This window comes from Trachemys scripta, chromosome 19 (genome assembly GCF_013100865.1).
Source record: "Trachemys scripta elegans isolate TJP31775 chromosome 19, CAS_Tse_1.0, whole genome shotgun sequence".
NCBI lineage: Eukaryota > Metazoa > Chordata > Testudines > Emydidae > Trachemys > Trachemys scripta.
Genome location: NC_048316.1, coordinates 3674469 through 3689651, shown reverse-complemented (window position 1 = coordinate 3689651; position 15183 = coordinate 3674469). Strand labels below are relative to the sequence as shown.

The window sequence follows — 15183 nt, the reverse complement described above, 5'->3', positions numbered from 1 at the left end:
TTTGAGAGTAGGACTCGCTCAGGAAATGGCGTATTAACACTGACTTGTAGTTCGTTGATTCCCACCAAACGCAGCTCACTAGGGACTAAATTGTGTTGCCATCCAATGACTGTTAACTAGCCAGTGTGAAATAAGTTGGTAGGTTTCAGTACAATTCCTAATTGGACTAGTGTTACTCCCCACCCCATCCAAAAAAAAAAAAAGCATCACAAGTGGCATTAATTGCCCTGTTGTTATCAGTCTCAGGAGATGTGCTGAGGATTAAATGGGCTAAAAAGACTGAACTCCTGCTTGCCCCTAGAGATGGTTCCACCAGATGGGGCTGAGGTGCATTGGCTGGTACAAGAGGAGGTGGGGAGAGCAGACAAGAAGTGTGAAAGCGCTGCAGTAACAAACACCCAAGGGAGGAGCTGGCTGACAAAAGCTGCCTTTCAAAAAGGGGCGGGGAATCAGTGAGGGAGAGGGAGGTGAACAGACTGGTCCCCAGCAAAGGACTGGCCTTCTGCACGAGAGAGAGAGAGCAATGAGGAGTGCAGGAAGACAGAGGGAGAGTCTGTTCCAGTGAGACTTCCAGCCCCAGCTGGTTCAGCAGTGCATCCAGGAATGTGCGTGACTACAGGGAGGATGCAAGGATGTTTCGCGCCCTAGGCGAAACTTCCACCTTGCGCTCCCCCCTCCCCGAGTCCTGTGGCAGCTCTCCGCCCTAAGGCGCCCCTCCTCCCTCCCACGGCAGCTCCCACTCCTCTGCCCTGAGGTGCCCCCTCCCGCGGCAGCTCCCCCCGGCCCGGGCTGCCGTGCAGCAGCTCCCCACCCCAGCTCACCTCTGCTCCACCTCCTCCCCGAGCACGCCGTCGCCGCTCCACTTCTCCCGCCTCCCAGGCTTGTGACGCCAATCAGCTGTTTGGCGCCACAAGCCTGGGAAGGAGAGAAGCAGAGAGGGGCGGCGTGCTATGGGGAGGAGGCGGAGCAGAGGTGAGCTGGGGCGGGGAGCGGTTCCCCTGCATGCCGCCCCCCCCCCCTTACTTGCTGCAGGCGGCCCTCCCCGCGCCCCCTTGCCACAGCTCCCTCCGCCTAAATGCCGATGACAACGACCGGGGTGGCCGAAGATCCGGCCGCCGCGGTCGCCGCCGAAGGACTCGAAATGCTGCCCTCCCAAATGCTAGCGCCCTAGGCGACCGCCTAATGGGTTGCACCGGCCCTGCGTGACTAGGTGAAAGAAACCAGACTTTGGAATTAATGCACCCAGAGGAAGACTGGAACTCCACTAGGCCAGGTGCTGAACACACTGTAAGAGACAGTCCCTGCCCCAAAGAGTTTATGGAAATGTGATGTGAGATGAGTTTATATTTGCTGGATTGAACTCACACCAAAACCAGCTTCACTAGACACTGCCCACCACCCACCTATACTTCTCCAGAGAAACAACGGGTTACCCAGCTCTTTCAGTAAAGATAGAGAGAATCTTTTTGTGACCAAGTGGGCAGAAGCTTCTGAATGACCCTGACACTCAAACTCTCTCGTGCATGGTGTGTGAATTCCAGTGTACAGCTATGGTAAGAAAATGGGGGCCCCATGGGAAATGCTCCTCGCCCTAATCATGTCTTTGAGGAATGCAACTTGCGTTTGTTGTATACATGGTCTTGTTATTACTGCTCTTCTAGGCATAAAGCTTGCAGTGGCACTTAGAAAATAAAAATATGCAGGGCTCCTGCCTCAGGAAGAGCAAGGTGATGACATGTGGCACTGCACATGTTTCTGAATTTGGAGAAACATATTAATAGTCTAGGGGCAAGTTAGAAAAATAACAATTGCTTTTGTTAACAGCTAAATGTATCCAGTTGAAGAAGATGGAAAAGGAACAACTTCTGCAAACGGCTGGCTTTACACATGAACCCTTTCATAAGTGTCCCATGTACCACCTTTACAGCTATGTGTGTAACATTCTCCCTTAGGAACTAAGAAGCTGTCTGGCCCAGCAGCTGGGACGTTGATATTTTCTGTTTTAAAAAAGGGTCGTGGCTATGTAAAAATTCTATTGTTAAAACTTCAGAGTGTAAGTCAGCGCAATAAGGAAATTCAAGCACTCGTTTTCTTCTCAGCACGCTGAAGCCTTGTGTGAAATTACATTGATTTCTTGAAATAAAGGGAAATTGTAAAACTATTTAGATCCTAAAATTGCTTCTTGTAAGCAGCAGGTAAATTCTACTGAGTATCTTTTGTAAATTATCTTCATATTTAATTTCTGAAGTGTTGTTCAAATCTGAAAAATAACTTTGTTAAAATGGCACTGTGGAATTCTGCATTGGTCTTTCAAGGACTCCAGATCAAATTTGCTCAGTTTACAAGAAGAAAGATGTTCCAAATCTCAAAGCCAATAACCTCAACCTGGGATCTGAAATTCATATCAGTTCCTTCTGGCTCATGCATCACCAGTATAATAGATTCTTCATGAAAAATCTTCCCTGAGTTACACCTCTGCATCACCAATAAGAACATAAGATTGGCCAAACTGGGTCAGGCCAATGGTCCATCTGGCCCAGTATAGAATCATAGCACTGGAAGGGACCTCGAGAGGTCATCTAGTCCAGTCCCCTGCACTCATGGCAGGACTAAGTATTATCTGGACCATCCCTGACAGGTGTTTGTCTACCCTGCTCTTAAAAAGTATCCTGCCTTCTGACAGTTGCTGGTGGCAAATGCTTGAAAGGGAATAAACAGAACACGCCAATTAGCAAGTGATCCATCCCCTGTCATCCAGTCCCAGATTCTGGCAGTCAGAGGCTTAGGGATACACAGAGCATGGGCTTGCATCCCTGATCATCTTGGCTAATAGCCAATGATGGGCCTATTCTCCATTAATTTATCTAATTATTTTTTTAACCCAATTATACTTTTGGCCTTCACAACATCCCCTGGCAATGAGTTCCACAGGGTGACTGTGCGTTGTGTGAAGAAGTACTCCCTTATGTTTGTTTTAAACCTGCTGCCTATTAATTTCATTAGGTGATCCCTAGTTCTTGTTATGTGAAAGGGTAAATAACACTTCCTTATTCACTTTCTCCAAACCACTCATGATTTTATAGTCGTCTATCATATCCCCACTTAGTCATCTCTTTTCTAAGTTGAACATTCCCAGTCTTTTTAATCTCTCCTCCTATGGAAGCTGTTCCATACCCCTAATCATTGTTATTGTCCTTCGCTGTACTTTTTCCAATTCTAACATATCTTTTCTGAAATGGGATGACCAGAACTACACACAGTATTCAAGGTGTGGACATAAAATGGATTTATATATATATTTTCTGTCTTCTGATTTTCTATCAATGCTGACATAGCCGCCTGTGCTCAGTTAAACCTTTGCTGCCAAACTGTCTTTACTAAGGTCCCATTTAAAGGTGTTTAATTTTATTACCAGGGGTAGTCCCGTTCATTTCAGCGGAGCTATTCATGGTAATAAAGTTAACCATCCAACTGTTTGCAGAATCAGGGCCTATGAGTGAATGAGCACAAATTAGACCATTATGAAACTGCACCTGGTCAGGGCATCACAGTCCTGCAACTGGTGCTTAGTAAACAATTCTGGTGATGAAACACAAAAACCAGACTTCAGCTCACTCTCACCTGTGCTGTTCTGCAGGTTTAAAGGGAGTTGAAAGCAATGAAGCCTTATTTTAATCACAGAAGAGAGCAGCTCTGATTCTGAATACAAACGAGACAGATCTGAGGAGCAGAAGGTACCTGCACACTGCTTGATTAACTCACTAGCTCAGGAAGGATCAATGCCACTTCAGAGTCTCTTTTCAGGCCCTTGCCTCAGGGCTCAATTTATTGGTTAAAGAGAAAACATAAACAAAAACACCAAAATAAAGTAGTTTCCCCTGTCCAACATGGGCTATAGTTCCTAAAGGTTTTTCCCACACCCCTCTCAGTCCTTCTAGGACCTTGCCCTGTCATAGGGACTCCAGTTCTCACTCTTCAGGCCTTCTACCTGTGAGTCACTTAATAGCTGAGTTCTTTCACCTATGGTTCTCTAGCTCAACTGATCCCTTGCTAGCCTTTATACAGACTAGGGCCCTGGTTTTTAAAGATATTTAGACATTGCTGTGCTCAGCACTGCAATGCTTAACTGATTTAAGAGCCTAAATCTCATTTTCAAAAGGGATTTAGGTGCTTAGGAGCATAAATCACACTGACTTTATAACTCGGAGCATGGTACTCTTCAAGTATCACATGACACCTACCCCACAACCTCAACTGGAAGGCAACTGATCAGTTACAGGTGGGGCTGGACCCATAAGCCCTTAAAGAGGCCAGCCACTCTATGCAAGCGCCATTTTTACAAAGTCACATTTTTGGAGTTGAATCACACTTCAGTGGTTAACAAAAAACATTGGCTGGATATTCCACAACCTAATGAAGTCTGAACTTTACTCCCTCTGCTTTGTCATGGGTCCCATCCCTTCATGAGCCTGGAAAGAATTGCATTGTCCTTTTGACTAAGGAAAGACATTCAAAGCTTTGGAGAACATGAGGTACAAGAAATGTTTTACTCCTAGGGTTGTGAAAAATGAAGAGAGACAGCAATTGCAATGCTCTAAACCAATTTACCCTCTAACCCAATATAAAAATATGGAGACAAAGTTCTGTTTGTGGACTATATACTTTTTAGTGGGTAGCTCCCTCTTGTGTATTTGGAAGGTAAGTGCAGCTTATAAGAAAGGAGTCATTTCTTTAAGGAGTCAGTTATTTCCACCAAACATGAAAAAGGAACAGTGGCCCCCAGTGGACAAACACAAGGGCAGAGGAGAGGAGAGGAAGAACCAAAAGAGAAATTATTCTAGCTGCAAGTTTATCTTCCCAATTCAGACATCAAGTAACTGGTGCAGTCTGAATAGCCTCTAGACTGATTTTCGTAGATGCCAGGTAGTGTACATAGGTTGATGGTTAAGGTTATCACACAGTGTGGCTACCCTGTAGGGTTGTCTGAGAAGAGAAGGTGACACTACGATGGAGAAAGCCCTGGTTTAAACACCCAAGGTTTGGGCAGTTAATGTTATTGAACATGAGGCCAATTCTACAAACCTTACGTTAGTAGCCTCTGACTACATAGCGAAGACTATCAGGGTACTTCCATAAATAAAGAGTTAAGTAAGGATTTCAAGAATGGACTTAACCTAGGAAACACGTGTGAAAGATGAATGTCTGAAATCCAATACATTGTATGTCAAGTCTCTTGAATATGTTTTCAGTTTTTACTGTCTTCTAGCACAATTGTCTGCTAAAAATAGCCTCTTCTGGCACCAAGTATAGTAACCCTGGAAAGTGGTAACAGAGTTACAATATGGGCTGATAAACAGTATATATAGAATCTGCAAACAGGGAACTGAAAAAAAAATCTACTTGCTTTGATACCCAGCTATTTAATCTTGACTATCAAACAGAGGAAATACGGTACAGTGTACAGCATGCTAGACTTTAAACTCTACTAGTGACTCATTATGTGACCTTGGGCAAATCACTTATTCTGTCTGTGTTTACTCGTTGGTAAAATGAGAACAGTGAGACTTACCCACCTTTGTAAATCTCTTTAAGATGTATAGATGAAGCATGCTATATAAACGGTAAGCATTATTCCCATGTTCTTGTCTCCTGGAATATTTATACTTATGGTCATTTGATAATTGCTCAGTTTGTTATGCTTTTCCCTCCAGTTTTGACTCAACATATTTTGTATGACTTAACTTATATCTGCTTATTAACTGATACATATCTGATTGCTTATTAACAAGATTGATAAAATAAATAAGCACTGGAGCACAGTAAGTAGTGTAATCTCACAGTGTTACTTACAGAAAAGCAGGGTTTGGCCTGGCCAAGGAATCCAGCATTTCCAGGATGGTTGTGATGATTTATACTGCCATCTGCTGATAGAAATGTGATCAACTTTAACAAAGATTGGAAAAACTGGTCCCATATGTTCAAACAGGATGAGAATTTTTTGTATCTTTATAAATGTTTATTAAAACAAATTTAAAGGAAAAGCCTATTCTTATTTTATTTCAAAAACAATTCTGAGTGAATTTAGTGCTTTCAGGGGGCTCCAGAGAGCCATTATTAAAAACTATACAGGCTGGAAAAAAAACAAGATGGGCAACTTCTCCCCCATAATAACCTGGTATTAGTGTCAGTTTGTCTCAATCCTGATCCCTCTAAATTCTGTCTCCACGACTTTCTCCCCTGCAGCTCCTGCCATGTGGAACCACCTTTATGGATCTGACTCATCAGCTTTCCAACACTTCAAATCTCATCTGAAAACATTATTTACTCCCCTCCTTTAGACTTTTCATTTCTCCTTCTCCCTCTATTATTATATTTTATTCAACTCAACAATGTGTTTTGAGATGAAGTGTAAATTTTTCAAAAGCACCTATGTGATCTGGAAGCCTATGTCCCATTTTCAAGAGACAGATGCTCAGGAGCCTAAGTCAGAGTGCCTTAAGCACTTAAGAAAATGTTACCCAAAAATCTACATAAATGATCCTACATAATATAAAATTGCATTGTACTGTATATGCCAGTATGATTCATACATAGCTACGGGCTGTAAATTTTAGACCTGGGCCCAGATTCCCAAAGATATTTAGAAGTCAGGAGCCAAAATACCTAGAATCTGGGCCTTGGTCTCTAGATGTCAGCGATATTCTGTAATCACACCCTGCAAATATGCCCCAGGAATTTGATCACGTCAGCCTAAATCTTTCTTAGCTTTGTGTTTTAAACACCATTTTTATTTATACCAGGAACATAAGAACGGCCATACTGGGTTAGACCAAAGGTCCATCTAGCCCAGTATCCTGTCTTCTGACAGTGGCCAATGCCAGGTGCTCCAGAGAGAATAAACAAAACAGGTAATCATCAAGTGATCCATCCCCTGTCGCCCATTCTGGGCGACCATCCCTGCCCATCCTGGCTAATAGCTATTGATGGACAAATCCTCCATGAACTTATCTAGTTCTTTTTTGAATCCTGTTATCGTCTTGGTCTTCACAACATCCTCTGACAAGGAGTTCCACAGGTTGACTGTATGTTATGTGAAAATAGATAAGAACACTGGGAAATGTGCCAGTAAAAATTGCATACCCAGCTATTGCTTTAAAAAAGATATCATGTGCCTGGCACTGAGTCAAAAGCAGTTTTCCCAATACGCTTTTCCAGTCCCTACATGTAGAATTTGTTTATTGCTTTTATGACGCTTAATGTTTTCTCAACAATTGTTTGTTTTCCAAACAGGTTACAATGCCTCCTCTCCCAGCCTAACCCACAGCACTGACTTATAGCCCCCATTATGAGGAGACAGAGAAAAGGGATTTGAGACCCAATCCTAGATTTGAGACCCAAACCCCTTTACATCCACAGGCATTTGGGATACCTTTTATTCCCATACTTTGGGTGCCCACATTCTGTGCAGAGAAGAGATTCATTGGCAACTTGTTAAGAGCCCGAAGACCAAATTCAAGTACATTAAATGGAACCGGTCAAAATCACCCTGATCTGAGCCAGCCCATTTCATCCTGCCGGGTTGGGTTGGGCTACACGTGTGTATTAAAGAAGGCGGGGCAATTACTGAACTCCGCAGACCCCACTCTGGGACGGTCTCCATTGTAAATTACTGACACCAGAAACACAGGTCCGTGACATGGAGGCGGCACTGGCAGAACACTGTTGTTGGCTAGACAGGGAAACATGCCTGGGGAAATTCTTTCCCATTTCCCATTGAGATTTCACGGAGCTGGACATTCTCCATCCAGCTCCATTGACTACACTACGGAGGCAGCCCCAACGCCCCCCCCCCCCCTTCTCTGCTCCCCAGCGCGGCGCCGGAAGCGGAAGCGGCCTGCGGGCGGGGCGGAAGCGGCCTGCGGGCGGGGCGGAAGGCGGCGCCGGGCTGTGGCACTCGGGCAGCCGGAGCCCGCGGGCGATGCTGCAGCTGCGGGACGCGGAGGAGGGGGACCCGGACGGGGGCCCCGCCGGGGCGGCGGCGCTGCTGGTGCCGGCCGAAGCCGACGTGCCCTTCAGCCCGCCCGCGGACTCGCTGCCGCCCCGCCAGACCCTGCGGCCCCTCAGCGTCCGCAACCCGACCCGGGGCGGCCGCCTCAAGGAGTACTTCGTGTTCCGGGTGCGGGCCGGGGGCAGCCGGGCCTAGAGCCGGGCGCCCTGCCCCGGCTGAGGCCTTCGAGGGGTTGGGGGAGCGGGGGCAAAACGAGGAGCCCGCTCGCCTGTCGGCCCAGCAGCGCTGGGCGTTGTGCGGCTCCCCCGGGGCCGGCCGCCGCCTCTGGGCTTTGAGCGCCTCCCGCGGGGCCGGCCCCCGCCGCCGCCTCTGGGCTTTGAGCGCCTCCCGCGGGGCCGCCGCCTTCTCTGGGGACAGACGCAGGCGGGGAGGGGTTTGCTGCACTCAGTGATGTTTGTTTAGAACACCCCGTTCGGTTTCACTGAGAACAACCAGCCCCCCCAGGCCCCGCTGTTCGCCTCTGCGCAGAGGCCGGGGGAAGGCCCCGAAACGTTTCAGTACCTGGGCTCCTTTTCTCCTCCACCGTTCCTCGTGCTGTAAATTATGCTCGTCTATTTCTTCTCCATCCCCCTCCAGCAATCGGAGCCCTTGTTCCCAAGAGTGACTGCAGTGAGCTGCTTTCATGCCATAGCTTTCTCCAGTGTGTGCAAATCATGCACTGGGCTCTTAAGGAATTAGAGAAAGTAGTTACTTTCTCATCTTCCTAATTCCCAGAGCCCCCTGCCAGAGTTTAGCCCAATCTCTGAGAACTGAGTTTGGGAACCCAGACCACAAAAAGAAAGGTAAATGTAGCATTTGTTCTGTTGACAGGGGCAAGAAGTGGTCATCCCAGACTGGTTAGTGAGAGGCCAGTTAGAATATCAAATCATCTTTTAAAGGCAGTGGTGGAGGTCCTATTGCTTGAGATACAGAGAGGCCAGGCGGAGACAATAGGGAGCACCCACCTGACCCCCACTAGATGATTACAATAATCTGTTGGGTCTTTGCTTCTCAGATCTCTAATGCTGGTCCTGGTAGATAGGAACTATAGAGTAACTCAGTTTCAATACCTCCTAAAATGTAGAACAGCATGACTCTGTCAAGCAGTTTCAAACATTAATATGTAAATAGAGAAATATAAAACCTGATTCTCTTTTTGATTTAGCCTGGAACTATAGAGCAGGCAGTAAATGAGATTCGTGTTGTTGTGATGCCCACTGAAGATGGAGAGGTACAAAGTGTGTGGTTGCTAACGGAGTAAGTAACAGTACTAATAGACAAATGGAACTTTTCTCAGCTTTTCAGGATAAGATTTTTCTCCTGGATCTGCACACTTATTAAAAATGCTCTTGCTAGCTGTGTGAAACCTCACAAGTAATTGGAGTAAAGCTTTCTTGTGAAATCTGACAAAATCATGTCTTTAGTATACAGTTGATCCAGCAACATTTATCTTAAAACCAAGTTCTTTTTACTGCATGTTTTATATATTGATGTATTGACTGTGTTTGTAAAATGCTTTTATAAATCACTTAAAATCCCATGTTTGCCAGTATATCCAGAACTCTCCTCAGTTAGTCCACATCTGATTTATTTATAAATACAATTGCTTCATTTATCCGCTTGCTTTTTTTGATCTGTTTAAACCTGGTAAATGTCTTAGTTCTGGAATGCAGTATAGTTGTACCCAATAAAAGATATTAGCTCACCCACCTTGTGTCTTAGTACTGGAATAGAATATATAATAGACTTGGCTTTATCAAAAGCCCCAGCCATTAATTGTTTGAATGAAAGGGACTCTCAATCTTGGTAAGACTCTAAAATTAGTCCCATATCCTATTAAACAAATTATTGCAGCCTATATTTTAATATCCCATATCGCTCCTAAACTCTGTTGGGAGGGACCAAAACATAGCTCTATGCTTAGCTCCAGGGTTCCTCAGCTCCAGGCACTTCACAGAGCAAGGAAAGTTGTCAATTTCAATCCTGTGCCTGCTAGTAAGATCTGAACTGGCAGAAGGTAAGATGTAAGTAGCTGCAGTTCAGGCATGCTTTGGTTGGCTACTCAGCCTATGAATTAGGACTGTTTCTTTTAATTTTTTTTATTTTAATTTTCTTCTTTTTAAAGGGAAGCAGTTTTGGTCTAGTCAGCTTTACTTTAACAGTGCCTCTTTTTAAAGCACCATACAGAATTTTGTTTTCTCTGAAAATAACATGAACTACCATCTATTAAAGCTGCATTTTAATGCACTGTTTTGAATCCTCTAAAGAGTCAGTGCCCCCCTCAGTGGTGATTAAGGGTGAAAGCCAGAGTCTACTTGAGACTGCTACAATAGTTAAGTACTAAAGAGCCAGAAATGGAGAGGCACTGATGTACTGGAGGCAATTGTTTCCCCTATGCATATAGAAACATGGCCTATGGTCACTGGTATTTCCAGCAAAACAGTAAGCTGTATTAGAATTTGTTGGCCTTCATTGTAAAGGTGTAGATTTGTGCTACTTCTTGATTTGTGTAAGCATTAAAACATTACAAACTGATTATATATTCATCTGAAGCTTTTTCCTTAATCTTTAAAACTGTTAGTAGTTTCCTATATTCTGTGTATTTGAAACATGCTTTCAGATTGTCAATCCTATATAAAAATAGGAATGAATGGGAAATACAGCATCACCATTATTTTAGTTTTCTACAGAACAATACTGCTGTTGCTTAAATAATTCTCAGTTGCTACTGTATTAATCAAACTACTACATGTTTTAGTCCAGGGGTCGGCAATCTTTCAGAAGTGGTGTGCTGAGTCTTCATTTATACACTCTAATTTAAGGTTTCGCATGCCAGGAATACATTTGTGTTTTTAGAAGGTCTCTTTCTACAAGTCTAATATATAACTAAACTATTGCATGTAAAGTAAATAAGGTTTTTAAAATGTTTAAGAAGCTTCATTTAAAATTAAATTAAAATGCAGAGCTCCCCGGACCGGTGGCCAGGACCCGGGCAGTGTGAGTGCCACTGAAAATCAGCTCATGTGCCTCCTTCAGCACACGAGCCATAGGTTGCCTACCCCTGTTTTAGTCAAACTACTACAAGAAGGGTAGAAGATTACCAGTGTTTACTGTTTGTCTTACCAGAGTTGACCACTGGAACAATGAGAAGGAGCGTCTGGTTCTTATCACTGACTGGTCCCTTCTGATCTGTAAATATGACTTCATCAGCTTGCAGTGCCAGCAGGTTACTAGAATATCACTCAGTGCAATTGACACCATTTCCGTTGGAGAATTTGAGTTCCCACCTAAATCACTGAATAAGTAAGTTTTGATTTTTATTTTTTAGTTTCTAATGATACTGCTAATGGTAAGGCTATTAGCCTTTCCATTTATTTGTATTAGTAAAGGTTTTTGATTTTGCTGTAATCAAAGAATGGTTGATCAGCAGGGAAGCAAAATTTTTAAAACAGTTACCATTTATACTGAAAACAGTCTACTCCTGAAATATTTTTTCTAACATGGACTATACTTTATTTTGGGGAATGTCTTTGTAAGCAGTCCAGTAATTTTATTTTAATTGTTCAGTGTTAGCATTTATATTAGAAACTTGTAAGTAAATCTGATTATGTTGAGTATTAGTCTCACCCTAGACCATATACTAGGATGTATTCGGCTGCATGAATATAAATGTGGAAGACTTGTATGTTTAATTTTAATAAATTTAATCTTTCATACAACTTGTCATTTAAACAATCTTTACTTAATTTGGGAGCTGGTATAAATAACTGATTTTCAAGGTGTTTATTGTAAGCTATGCTGATATTTTTTAGAGACTACTTATTACTATCTAAGAAACAAACGTTAATTCTAAAATGGACTTCAGTTTTCATTAAGGTGTTCAGAAATGTTTCCAAAAAAGCAAATTAATCTGCTCTGTAAAGAGCTTCAAGGCCTACCTTATCAAATATGTGGTGTCTTCAAATTTGGCAGGCGAGAAGGCATTGGTATTCGAATTCAATGGGATAAGCAAAGCCGTGCATCCTTCATAAACCGATGGAATCCATGGTCCACAAATGTGCCCTATGCTACTTTTACGGAACATCCAATGGCAAATGCTGATGAGAAGATTGCATCCCTTTGCCAAGTAAGGAAGTTTTCTATAATGTTAGATATACAGATTTATATCTAATAGATTTTCATACTGTATTAGGTATAAATCACATCGATGATTAAGCTGGATTCAGTTCAAGAATTTTACCTTTTTTTTTTTAAAATGACTTTGATGGAAGCAGAGAATAAATACAAGGAGACTGGCCAAGCTTTTTCTATGCTCTCCATCTATTTCAGCAGGGTTGTGCTGCTTGCCTGTTGCTAGAAGTCAGGCAAGTCTTGTTGACTCTTCAAATCATGCTCATATAATGAAAGAGGTTGCAGTGATTTCCAAATTTCAAAAAAACCTGAAGCTGAAAGAGGAAAACATTTCCTTAAACAGGTAGAGTTTTATCAACCTTCTTTCCTGGGAAGAGGTCTAGGCTTTACCTAGAGTATTTGTACCTTGCAATTCTAGAAGAATCCTAGTAAATTATGTGTAGTTACAAAATATATACCCCTCCTATGCACACACGTATTTCAGTGGCTTTTTTTTTTTTTTTTTAAAAGAGCCCTTCAGGTGAAAGTTTATTTACCCTAAGACAATCGGTTGTGGACACAGTTGTAGAGCTAAGCATTTAATATTATTATAAAAGTTACTGTTATAGCTGATCTTTATGCAAACGTCTCATTTAGGAAAGCATGTTCTCATTTGAAACTGCACCTCTACCCTGATAACGTGACCTGATATAACACAAATTCGGAGATAACGTGGTAAAGCAGTGCTCCGGGAGGGCGGGGCTGCGCACTCCGGCGGATCAAAGCAAGTTCGATATAATGCGGTTTTGGTTCCTGAGGACAGCGTTATATAGGGGTAGAGGTGTACTTGCATCAGTAAATGCTAGCATGTGGAATTTATTCTAGGATGGCTGTAGTCTTATGTATAACAATTACAACTTTATATACATGTCTAATCTTTTCTTTCAGCAGCAGCTCTTTTTATGTATAATTTTGCCTTTGTAAGCAAACTAGCAACGGCTTTTCAAATAATGGGAAAACATTAAGCTGATTGTCAAAAGCAGAGCAGGTCTATTTAAAATGTTTTTTTCCCCCCTTAGTTGGAAAACTTTAAGACTCAATTAATCCAAGCTGTGAAGAAGGCCCATAAAGAGTGTCCATTGCCAGGGAGGGCCAATGGAGTACTAGTGCTGGAGCGTCCTCTTCTTATTGAAACTTACGTGGGATTGATGTCTTTCATCAACAATGAGGCCAAGCTTGGCTATTCGATGACAAGAGGCAAAATTGGATTTTAAATTCATTGTAATCAATCCACTTAAAGGGAAAGTGATTTGAGATTAGTATCATGGGGAAAGAGTTGGGAGAACTCAGTACATGACAGAAAAGAACAAAAATGAATAAAATGTCGGATAAAAGGGATTTGTTAGTTGCAGAATGAATGACTTCCACAGAACAGTCACTACTGTTATGAAGCTCATAGATGGCTAAGTCAGGTATTGAGTTCAGGTGGTCACGGGGTAGTTGCTTTCTTAGAGTACCTGGATTTAACTTACTGTCACTATTTGTATGCAAGTCTAGTGAGCAATGATATTTCCTCTTACATTTCTAGCTAAAGGTCTTTCCTTACTAAGTGTGACTTATCTGTGACAAATATTCCATATCAATATCCAATGTAGATACGGTGCATGTTTATGCCTTATAGCTATATTTACATAAGGATTCAATTGCAATGAAATTATTTCATGTGCAGTTGAGACTGATTTTATATTGGCTAAGAAGGTACTAATGTCTAGACTACGGTAATCTCAGGAATTTAATTCAGTGTCACGAATTTTTAAAGAACTGTCATTCTTTAGCAAAGACAGCTAATTCGGTCAAAACTAGAGTGTTATGCCTTCTCCTAACCAGTGGAATTGAACAATTACTTTGTAAGTTGAAGTGTTGTTTTGAGTAATGTTACTGATCTCTTTTAAATAGCTATCAAACCTGAATCTGTATAATTTGCAGGTTTACCTTATTTAAGGCTTCTCTTTGCAGCCATCTATTAAAGAAATATCTTAAAATAGAATAGCCAAAAATTTCAGACAGTTAAAGGATATCTTTGCCTTCCTATGAAGTTACTTTTAATGCAACATGGGAATGGTAGTTTTATAATTAAAGGGAATTCTACTTTGAGTAGTTTTATATTTCTTTAGCAAACATATTTTGTGTTTTCATTTAGTAATACATAGACCAGATTAGAATAGCACCAACGTAAGGTTTTTGTACCTATGTGGCCATGTAGTTGTTAGAGAGGGGAAGTTTTAGTCATAGTATTGTGTTCAGTCTTATGTAATCTTCCATTTAAGTTTGTAGAAAGTAAATTCAGTAGTATGGTTAATTTTAAATGCAGCAGTATACAAAGATACTGAACAGAACTACAGCATGAGATTACTGTGACAAGTTTCACTGTAGATGAATCCTTTATACAGACCATCTTAATATACAACTTTAGCAGAAGCATTTCTCTGCCCCTCAACATGTTAGTGATATGCTGTGCAGCAGTGGAAGTGGTATGTTAAAATATTTTTTTACCTTTTAACTTGAAATAAACTGTATGTATGTTCTTTTTGAATGTCTCTGGAATGCAACCAGCTGCATGTTCTTGTCAATATGGGCTCTTTTCTAAGACACTAGTGTCTAGCATTTGTTAATCTTGCAGTAAAGATAAGTTTAACCATCTTTGTTCTCTGGTTTTTAGTTGGTAGAACACTAGATGTTGTAAAAGCAGGAATATAAACCCTCATGCTTTAGGTCATAAACCAAGCATAAACTCATAAGGAGTAGGAAAAAAAAATCTATAGTAATTTGAGGCATCTGTTGTACCTTCCTTTGAAGCATCTGGTGTTGACCAAGATGGACTACCTCCTCAATCGTTATGGAATTATTACACACACCTTCCATTCCATCCAATTTGATACTCCACATTTCTGTGATTAAGTCTTTAAAACCGCTTAGGTGAATCCTCTCCCCTATGGTGGTCTCTTCCCACAACTAAAGCAGGTGAG

At 42.1% G+C, this 15183-nt stretch overlaps 1 protein-coding gene across 1 annotated transcript; it reads left to right on the top strand.

The window, feature by feature from the left end:
* Positions 1-7916: 7916 nt before the first annotated feature.
* On the top strand, positions 7917-14339 carry TPRG1L (tumor protein p63 regulated 1 like). The gene is made up of 5 exons (XM_034753388.1): positions 7917-8176; positions 9213-9304; positions 11174-11350; positions 12020-12173; positions 13237-14339. Exons 1-5 carry the CDS (start codon positions 7979-7981, stop codon positions 13429-13431), a joined length of 816 nt encoding a protein of 271 aa, XP_034609279.1. The 5' UTR covers positions 7917-7978; the 3' UTR covers positions 13432-14339.
* Positions 14340-15183: the final 844 nt, after the last annotated feature.

What these genes read in the sequence shown, in the direction of transcription:
- TPRG1L (XM_034753388.1), top strand. Translation starts at nt 7,979, where the DNA reads ATGCTGCAGCTGCGGGACGCGGAGGAGGGGGACCCGGACGGGGGCCCC. An exon ending in AGGAGTACTTCGTGTTCCGG is followed by an intron (nt 8,177 to 9,212) that starts GTGCGGGCCGGG and finishes TTTTTGATTTAG; the next exon opens with CCTGGAACTATAGAGCAGGC. An exon ending in AGTGTGTGGTTGCTAACGGA is followed by an intron (nt 9,305 to 11,173) that starts GTAAGTAACAGT and finishes TTGTCTTACCAG; the next exon opens with AGTTGACCACTGGAACAATG.